The 10,848-nt window shown below is 41.1% G+C and overlaps 1 protein-coding gene across 2 annotated transcripts; it reads right to left on the bottom strand.

Moving 5' to 3' along the window:
• Positions 1-1,812: 1,812 nt before the first annotated feature.
• LOC118787369 (creatine kinase B-type-like) lies at positions 1,813-10,512 on the bottom strand. Of its 2 annotated transcripts, XM_036542908.1 has the most exons (8): positions 10,504-10,512; positions 4,646-4,817; positions 3,795-3,949; positions 3,565-3,697; positions 3,179-3,350; positions 2,655-2,778; positions 2,363-2,552; positions 1,813-1,991 (listed from the first exon to the last, which is right to left on the bottom strand). In XM_036542908.1, the coding sequence occupies exons 1-8, from the start codon at positions 10,510-10,512 to the stop codon at positions 1,813-1,815; spliced, it is 1,134 nt and encodes a 377-aa protein (XP_036398801.1). The 2 variants fall into 2 exon arrangements, with proteins under 2 accessions (XP_036398801.1, XP_036398800.1); XM_036542907.1 differs by lacking the exon at positions 10,504-10,512 and having other exon boundaries at positions 4,646-4,844.
• Between the last annotated feature and the right edge of the window lie 336 nt (positions 10,513-10,848).

Below are 10,848 nucleotides of genomic sequence, written 5' to 3'. Positions count from 1 at the left end.
CAGTTGTCCTATTATTTAATGCATTAACTTACATATTATCCATGTTGGTAGGTCTGTGTTTTAAGAATGTGGTTTATGAAGTAACGTAATGAAAAAGTGCAACAAGACGTTGAACAAGAACCGTTATGAAGCAAACCGCTTTGGGTTGAAAACAAACAGGCCAACAGCAAATGATACTCTTATGTGCATTTTATGAACGTAATTCTGAAACCGTTCTTGACCTCACAGTTCGTTGTACCTTGGAGCTTTCCTGGCTATTTTGACGGATAAACTATTTAATGGTTTGAAAAAAAGAATGCTACGCATTGCGACCTGATGTTGTTAAACTTAAAGCCCACGCTGTAAATACCTCATACAAACGATTATTTGTCTGAGGTTATTTCAAATATTGCTTCGAGTGTTTTTAATGACGTATCCTTAATTTTTACACGAACTAAAATGTAAATATGAAATTGATTTCACTATATAGTTAGTGAACAAATATTAACATTACTTAGATGGTAGGGGGTTTTGGCCCCTCACCTCATTATTCCCTCTCTTAAGGCACAATCAAACGTTCTGGAAAGGAACAATGATTATGAATATCAAACATTTTCCAACAAATGTGGCCAATAAGGACATGCATTATCTGGTCTTGCATAAATGCATGCATATTACATTTTCTTGTGATGACTGACTTTTAGCTGTTATATAGTACAAAATCGTGTTTGTACATGGTGGCTGCATCATTGGCGGGAAATGACAGGTACCAGTTGCCTTTCCTGTAAGATACTATAGCTGTCCATCAACCACCTGTTTCCACTGTGTCCAGCTGGCCCAGGTAGAGTTGGCTTTTGGACACTTCACTAATGCACATTAAATCTACACTCATGTCTGTGCCTGTGAGGGAAAAGATAGGGAACAGCAAAGACACATGGTTTTAAGTTGCAAAAATGAAATGCAGGAGTTAAAAAGAATAGGCTTGAGCCATAATGTTTGTCTGTTATATTGCATATTATAAATAACATATTATGCAATGCTTACAACCACAAGATTTTGTGTACCAATCAACATAAAATTAGTGTCCCTTATGAAAACAGTGGAATGTGAATTTGTATACGTTTATGCTCAGGGCAGATGGTGAGAAGTGTCACCAGCAAAGTTGCAAACCAAGCAGCTGATATTCTGACCTTTAAAGAAAGTATTGTTTCTTTCTGTAGAAGCTCCCAATGAATCAAACAGAAGTAAAACTTCAGAGGGAGGTCAGGCTGACTTTTATTTATTTTATTCAAATTATGCTGAAGATAAAACTGCCTCATTCATTCCCTTTAATCCACATGCAGAAATTAGTTTCTGAGTTTCATGGTGTTTTGGGGGGACTGACCAGGGGGTGAAGAAGTGTTAGTAATTAGGAGTCAGGTCAAGTAAAAAGTAAAAAAAAAAAAAAAAAAAAAACTCTTTTCAGGGTGTACTCAGACACAGCAGAAAACACAGCACAAATTATGCTGACTATAAGGATTTCAGTCAGAAACTTGTAGTTTAAAAACATCACATTTAAAATTGAAAACTTATTTGCAAAAACAGTCTTAAATGGTAATCTTACCACTCTGGATCTCATAAAATTGCAGATGGGATACCTTCCATCTAAATGATAATAAAGGCATATAAACTATAAATAAAGTAATATATAAGCAAATATAATATAGGGAATATAAATAAAGGAATCATGGTACTAGTCAGATGCATAGTGTTCTCACAATGTTCCAGAAACACTGAAAGTAGTGCAGGCCATCTTAATATTCCAGGGAGGTGGCCATGGAACACATTGAAAGTTCACTGCTGCGCAGGCATGAGGTCATCGATGGACTGGCCCTTCTCCAGACGCTTCTCCATCTCTACCAGCAGCTTGACTCCATCCACCACCATCTGCACCAGCTCCACCTCAGAGAAGCCCAGGCGGTGAGCGTTGGAAATATCAAAGACATCGTCTACAACTGCAGTGTCTTCACCGTCTATGAAAAGATGACTTCATTAGGTAGAGAAGGAGACACAGAGAAACATCCACATCGCTGTGCAGAAAGGCTAATTCCAAGTAATTCCTTCCTTTGAATTTTGATGTTTAGCCTTGGATTGAAATCCCTTGATGTCAATAATGTAAATGTAATGTTACATGCACTCATCTTGTACATCTATCTGGATAACAGCGTCTACTTGATGTCAGTGATGTAAATGTGTTGTTAATTGTACTCATCGTGTATGTCTCTCTGGATAAGAGTGTCTGCTGAGCAATTTTTAAACCAAATGTATTTAAGATCCACTATATTTGTGGAACATTGCAGCACCCCATGCCAAAGAAATAAAAGGAGTGGTGTGCATGTAATACCTGTTCCACGCTTCTGGAGTCTCAGTCTTTTCAGAATTTCGCCAAATTTGCCGTGTTTGCTGACGTTGGGCAGCTTCACGTGTACTCCGCCACGGAGGCCAGTGCCCAGATTCGAGGGGCAGGTCAGGACATAGCCCAAGTGCTCGTTCCACATGAACTCATGGCCCTTCTGCTTGAACAGGGATTCAATCTGAGGAAGAATTAAATAAAAAAATGTCTGAGACCATTCCACCAAATCCTCTTACTCTAGAACAGTCCTACATGAGGTTATATATTTCTGCTTCTCAGTTACCTTGGTGAGGCCAGTGCAGAAGCGGGTGAAGACCTCCCTCATGTTCCCTCCATTCTGCATGGAAATGACTCGGAGGTGATCCTCCTCGTTGATCCAGACTAGGAAAGTCTTATTGTCATTGTGCCTGGGGGGAGACAGAACAAATATCAGAACCCATTTCAGTGCACACCCACACCTGTGTAATTAACCCATTGTTTGAGCTTTAATTGAATAAGTTGGCCTATTTGTGCCAAATATTTTTAGAACCCATTTCAGTGCACATGTGAATATTCCCTTAATTACAGTCAACATATAATGCTGCTGACATAGAGTCTGATCCTTAGCCTCTGTTACAGGATTCAGAGGGGTTCTGCTTTTGAATTTATTTTGCCTGTTACCCACATTTCAGAGTCTCAAATTAACTTTTCTCTTGAAATATACATTTTGATTGTCTAGGAGTCACTGAGACAATAGTGGTTGTAAAAAGCTGCATAAATGCATAAATGTCTGCCACATTGTGTCGAAGAATAAACAAATATTCTCACCAGATTCCCCTGGCATCGGGCCAGTCACGCGCCATTCCAGTGGCCAGCATGAAGGGAGAGACAGGCTTGTTAAACAGGAAGTGGTCATGAATCAGCTGCTGCTGGTCCTCTGCTGTCATGTTCTTCAGGGCGTAGTATTTGCCTTTGAGATCCCCATCCAAGGTACTTAATACTTAAAAAAAAGAATGCAAATAAGAATGTATAAAAAGAATAAAGATCCCTTTTAGAAATAATCATCTACCAAAGTTTATACTAAGTCTATAAGTATTCTGCTAAACTTAATGACGGAAACAGATGAAAAAACAGTTTAATATTACCTGAGGGAGCTACCTGCAAATACCTCCTCAAACAAAATTCCCATAGATGATACAGAGGGCCTTGCTTACCTTCAATGGAGAGTTTCTCAATGGCACGCCGCTCTCCACGGCTGCAGTGGGGGGGCAGGCAGAACCCACGGATGCTCCTGCCGGTTCGGACTCGGCAGCTTAGGACATAGCTGGGGTCCAGCTCATCCCCACCCTATGAAAAATAACATGGGGGGGTCAGTGGGGGCCATCCATAAAGGCTTAACTGGAGGAATACAGTTGGCATTGCCTCAGCTGAACTGGAAAAGTACTTTCAGATGTTCAGGGTTCAGGTCAGTCTTATGTTTGTCTGTGGGCTTGTATCCTCCATGTTGGTGCTCAATGACAGGGTCCAGCAGCTCCTTAAAAACTTCATAGGTCTCCTCATCACCTGCCACACAGCCCACTGATGGGATGAATCGGCGGCCTGGAAGGAGTGAAGAGCCATAGAAGCAAAAGAGTCAAACTATGGGTTAAGACCCAGGCCATTCGGGTGTTGTGTTGACATAGGTCGGGACACTCCTCAGCAACTTAACTGTCAGTGTGTCCAGTCTAGTAATGCTGAACAACAACAATAACAAATTCCACCTAAGAGAAAAACACTCTTATGGAGTGGATGTTATGGATTACCATGCCTTAAAGAGTGCCGTGTTTCTGTTGCATTGGGATGGATGTTATTCCATATGTGTCAGTTCACTATAAAATTGGTCAGTGCAAGATTAGTCCCTGACTTGATGGGTAATTACTCCATTGTTGACATCACTCCAGACTTGACAAATATTTTTTTAAAGTTATGTTTTTCAGGTGATGCATCGACCCAAGCTAGATACCACCAGGGAGCTCATGTGACATCAAAAAGTTAACCTGAATTTATACCTTTTTTACCTGCAGTCAACAGGAGTTGGATCTACCCATTGTCCTTTTATTTGTAAGTGCCATTGGAAGTACAGCTGCTGTGTGACCAAAAATATCCTATGGCAATGTCACTGTATGACAAGGGTAAAGCTCAAAACATGATTGACTTTCCAAATCTGTTGTGCTGGAGACTTGAGCTGCCCTTTGTAAATGCACTTTAACAGACAGAACATATGGCTTGGTAGATAAAACCAGCTTGAGTCTTTACCTGGGTTATCAACCCCAGTTTGAATGACATCATCCAGTGTAAATCCACTGGGAGTTTGTTTACTCCGGAGGCGTTCATACATGGCCGGAGTCAGCACCTTTGCCATGTAATGGTTAGGCCCATGCTTTCTGAGGTCGGGGTACTCCTCTTCAGCAGAATGGTTCATCTTCATCTGGTTGTGGGTGTTGCTGAAAGGCATGGTTGATTTTCCCTGGAAATCAGTGGAAGTGAGTAAGGAGAAGAGGAATCAATTCAACATGAATGAGTCAAACCAATTTATTTGGGAAATTTAAGTCAGGGTTTCATTCACTCTACTGCACAGAGTCTGTTTTGTTAAAGTTCTTAAAGTTTCTCAAAGTAAATGTCCTTCTTGTAGCAGCAAATGCTGGTGCGTGCTCAGTTTAGTTGTCCTCAGACTCACTGCAGCATTTCATATGATTGATCATACCATTGTAATGGACCAAAAGTTCTGAGTTGCTATTGTTAATTTGTGTCTTCCCCAGCACCAATCATATGTGGAGTCCCACATGGATCAATTATGGGTCCCATTCTTCAGGACTGTTTTACAGTGTTGGATATTCCAAAATTTTCTTCAGTTCAATGCTGACAAGTCAATGCTGATGTAATTAGTGGTCCCAAGAATGTTGCTGAGAACATTCAATATTGCCTCATTTTGCTCACCACTAAATTTAAACCTGGATTGGCTAAATTTTACACAACGCATAAACAAGATAGTGTAATCTAGATGTGTCTAATTAATAGCTATTCCAGGAGCAAAATGTTTCTATTAGAGAATGATTAGAATGTTAGGGGTATGGACTGGTACACCATTTCATTGTTGATAAATCTAAAAGAAACACTAGCCTTATAAATATATTAAATATATTAAATAATAGAGTATGTTTTAACAATTGACCACTATTCATAATTATTTACATAGTTACCACTGAATATATCAAAGCACCACAAATATCAATCTCCACAACATGTGAAGAGTTAAAATGACATTTTACAGTTGGACTAAGACTATAGATGTAAAAAAGAAAAAGTATAATAACACCACTGTCCCAATTGTTGTTGATAATATTTCCTCGCCATACATAAAATATTGCAAGATCGTTCTCACCCTGCTTTCTTCTTGAAACACCCTATTATATAAATTTTAGATATGGAAGCAGAAAATCATCCAGCTTACTAGGGGTGTGCAAAATTTTTTTCCCCGATTAATCTTTTTTTTTTTAATTCGCCCGATTCGATATCGATCTGTAAAATTCATGGATCGATCTTCTAGGCTAATATGCTTTTTCCGGTTTTCTAGGTTCATTTCCGAAATGGTTAAACATAGCCAGAGAATTAAATAGAGGGCTCTGACATGTCGTATTAACGGCAATTACTAGTCCCACCCATTAGATGTCGCTCTCTCGTTTAACTTTTAACGTTTAACGACCTGCGAACGCATAGAGGAAAACCTGTTATATCATTTTTATTTATTTATTTTTTCTGTGATGCGACCTCTTGTGCTTTCACGCTAGAACTGTTGGTGTGGACCCGAGTCCGCTTGAGCCGTTAGTTCGGTTCGTGTTGTTGATGTGAACGCTGTTTTCCGAACTCGGGTGCGCACCAGGAACCGTACCCGAGTCCCCCAGAAAACGGCGGTCTGGGGTACGGTTCATTTGAACTCTAGTGCGGTTCCCATTTGGTGTGAAAGCTATCCGATCTAAAACCAAGATGTAAACGCTACTGATGACGTGTAATTTATTTGCCTGTCGCATCTACAACTATTCGGGAAATAACTGCAGGTAGCCACACTGTTCGCTCACCTTGAGGGTATGCGTGCATGCTCTGCAACCAAAGCTGCAAATTCATTTGGCATTGCCACCTGTCTATGCAAAAACCCTTATCCGAGCAGCTCGTATCACTCTCTGACAGCGGGACGCATTTATGGGATAGTGAAAATGCTGAACACGGTTATTTTGGTATTGACACCATATTAACAAAAAGATGAATAAGAAAACTAGTGTGGCTTTCCATTTTGCCTCTCTCTAAGTCAACACGGCACCCAGATGGCCTGGGTCTTAACCCGTAGTTTGACTCTTTTGCTTCTATGGCTCTTCGCTCCTTCCAGGCCGCCGATTCATCCCATCAGTGGGCTGTGTGGCAGGTGATGAGGAGACCTACGGAGTTTTAAAGGAGCTGCTGGACCCTGTCATTGAGCACCAACATGGAGGATACAAGCCCACAGACAAACATAAGACTGACGTGAACCCTGGACATCTGAAAGTACTTCTCCAGTTCAGCTGAGGCAATGCCACCAACTGTATTCCTCCAGTTAAGCCTTTATGGATGGCCCCCACTGATGCGTGGAGAAGGTTGTCCGAAATCGTGGAGATGCCTGGTATACATATTCATATATATGTGCACTGCAGTCACAGCTTTCTAGTTTTAACTTTAATACAGTGCACAACTACTACCTAGCTACCTAACTAGCTAGCTAGCTAAACTTAACAGCAACACTTGTTCACGCTTGTTGCTACTGGCAGTTAGCTACGTTTTGTCAGTCATTGTAGCTACCTTACCAGCTTTCCCTGAGTTAACTAATGCAAACACATTACTGCTTCGTGTCATTAATAAGTAGGCAATGACACAGGTTGGTTTTGTTTTTAAGGAACAATACTCATGGCCATGTGTTCCTCAAATAAAAAGATTTTGGTATACAGCCATGCGTCGCTCAACGTCCACGATACGTTCTGTGAAATAGGACATTATGTGATTTGGACGTTGTGCGAATACCATATTATATGCTTAGCAAACCTATATGGAACAGGCATGAGATTGGATGCTGCTTCTTACGAGTCGAAGCATAGGGCCTACTCTGTTATACGGTAAACTTTTTAATTGTAAGTATGCAAAGTTCACATTAAAACACCGATAGAAAGTACAGTAGATACAGTACATACCTAAGACATTAGCATAGGCGTTTATTATGACTATCAATACGTATTATATGGTAAACTATGTACTGTACCATTGTACGCCTGGCAGCGAAATCGCTTTATTTCCAAGAGACATGAGATACACGTGTTGCGTGCGGGAAGCGTTGCCTTCACTACATCCGGTTATGTCCGCTACGTCCCGTTCTGCAATCGGGATTTTTAAACTTTATTATAACCTTATGGGACTACGGACGTATATGAGAACGGACGTTGTGGCGGAAGACTGGAAGTGGCGCATGACTGTACAAGCCTTTGTGATTATGATTTTCACAATTTGTTTCCAGTGACTCTGCATTTGTGAATATGTGTTCCCTTTAGAGCTTTTTAAACATGTCTCCAAATATGGAAAGCTGCTATAGTATTTCATATCTCATTCCTATCGAATCGGATTGAATCGAATCCTTAGCTTGTGAATCGGAATCAAATTGGATCGGGGCATCTCTGCTAATACCCAGCCCTAAAGCTTACACAGTACCCAATATAAACAGGAACAAGCCAAATGTAAATTACTTTATTTTGCTATAGTCAATATATTGCCTGAGTTTTTGCTAAAATGCATATGAGATGGTTAACAGGTGCATATAATGTGTTTCTGTAATTGGGTTGATTTGAGTCTTTCACTCAGATTTTAGTAGTGTCACCTGTGTTGTCTCCAACACTTGTCAATATCCCTTCTGAAACAGTTTTCAAATGTTGTGGAAAAAATAAAATGATTCCAAGCCAATGATGACAAAGGAGAATTCCTACCTGATGCTGATTGCTGCTGATCGTTGGGGAAAGACACAAAGATCTGTTTTTCTGAATGAACACACCAGCGATAGTTCTTAAATCCAGAATGGCACACTGGATCTTTCAAACAGATGTGCTTGCCTTCAGTTAGTTATAATAAAGGTGGGTGGGTATCACTGAACCACCAGTGTCAAGCTAGAGACAGTAACCTGTCGGACTGACCCCACCGATTGGTTGTAAGATGATTTTCTGCCACTGCCTGTTCAACAGGTTAAAACAGGTCTTGGAATATACCATATGGGAAGCTGGAAAACTCCTTTTGCATGCATTAGGTGTTGTGTGTGCTTGAGGTGTGTAGTTGATTCTTGCTGGCAGTAATGAGAGGGACCATGTTGTTGCATCTGAAAATGAACATTTTGCATCACTGGATCAGCGGGTTTAAACTTCTGGAGGAGTAGTGAAGGACCCAGGGCTACAGCCTCAAAATGTGACGGAAGTGTTTTCACATGTTCATACATAATCCTGGGGAATGATGGATAAGTAATAGAGTAATATAGTATAGAGTATAGAGTAATAGAAAGTAATGACTGTGTATTTTGCAGCCTACAAACTGAAGAACCCTACTGAAAAATGTTAAGGCTAAAATTCAGCAGACAGGCCTGGCCCCTGCTTATGGAAATTTTAACATGACTTTTAGCCCTGAAGCTATGGATCTGGTTCTTTTTCATTCTTCTGTAGATCATTGGTAAAAGGGGAATGAAGAATCTCTAGAAATCTGCTGTGGGGCAAGTTCACTTGCCTTGTACAATTCAACATGCCCGAGCACAATTCTCCCCCCTCCCCACTCCCCCGCTGGCCTGCTCACATTGCGCTTAACCTTCCGGGCCTGAGCACGCGTACGTCATCACAGAGTAACCTTTTGTGTTGAAGAAAAGCGCTCTTGCACAGCACAGTGGAGTTCATGATTGTACTTACTTTGTGGCTTATTTGGAGTGACACCCGGCCCTCTCACATGCCTTATGGATTTATCGGTTATGAAATGCAGCGATTTTCATTTAATCGTGCTGCACGTATAAGATTTTTATGGAGGCAGCTAGATGCATCTGAGAGTAACAAAGGAAAACATGGCCAGGTATCGTGTCATACACATCCTCTGAGGTCGAGCGCTGAAATCAGGAATAAAGCACAACCCCAGGTCTGTGCACAGATTATGTCAACATCCCCTTACAAAGTGCATGCCTGACACTGGTGGGATTCCTGTGAATGTGTAGAAGTCATTCACCTGGAATCTGCAGCGTTTGTGAGTTCAAGTCCCTCAGTTGTTTTCATTTGCCTTGTTTTTCTAAACCCATTGAAATAAAAGCCAAAATATCTGTCACAATGTACTCAGGTTGGCCTTACACAACACCCTGGCCTTGTGCATTATTCAATATAGTGTAATGAAATGGGTCATGTAGGTCATTAACAATGGTCATCTGCCTTCAGATGGGTCACATTCTTGTGGTGAGCACATAAGTCATTTAGATTATTTAGTGCATTTTTTATTTGTGTATGTTTTATTTGTGTTGAGGTGGTGAAATAGGGTGTGTTGCATTTATGTTGTCTGTGTTTATATGTTTAAATATGTGAAAATCTAGAATAAAAAGAATTTCATAAGAAGGGAGTGCTGAAGTGTACAGCGGACTCTAGCAGAATGGAAGAGCTAGATTATTGCAGATTCTCTCCTACTTTGTACCCAAGAAACACAGTGAACAGATCATGAAAAGAGGTAATAAACTGTATGGAAAAATAGACCCTTTGATGATTGTTACACTAATGACTGCACCTTTTACACTAAAGACTGCACCTCCAGGGACCCCTTGGTCAAACTCTTGAAGTTTGTGGACAACAAAACAGTCATCAGTTTTATCCGAGACGGTGATGAGTCTGCATACAGGTGGGAGGTAGAACAGCTGGCCCTGTGGTGCAGCCACAACAACTTAGAGCTGAACACACTCAGGAGATGATGCTGGACTTCAGGAGGAATCCCCCACTCCTGACCCCCCTCATCATACTAGGCAGCACTATCTCAACTGTGGAGACCTTCGGGTTCTTGGGAACTACAATTTCCAAAGGCCTAAAGTGGGAGACAAACACTGTCGCCATTGCAAAAAAGGCCCCAGCAGAGGATATACTTCCTGTGCCAGTTGAAGAAGTTCGACCTGCCACAGAACTGCTGGTGCAGTTCTACATTGCAATCATTGATTCTGTCCTTACCACCACTGTAATGGTCTGGTTTGGCTCTGCCACCAAACAAGATAACAACAGACTACAGCCCACAGTGTATCAGAGTTAACCTGCCCACACCCTGAGATCTTTTCACCTCCAAAGCCAGGAAACGGGCAGGAAAAATCATTTTTGACCCCTCGCATCCTAACCAGCACATATTTGAACTCCTCCTCTCTGGCAGGCCCTTCAGATCACTACCCACCAAAACAAGCT

Source organism: Megalops cyprinoides, chromosome 12 (genome assembly GCF_013368585.1).
Source record: "Megalops cyprinoides isolate fMegCyp1 chromosome 12, fMegCyp1.pri, whole genome shotgun sequence".
NCBI lineage: Eukaryota > Metazoa > Chordata > Actinopteri > Elopiformes > Megalopidae > Megalops > Megalops cyprinoides.
This window is presented reverse-complemented; position numbering and strand designations above follow the sequence as displayed.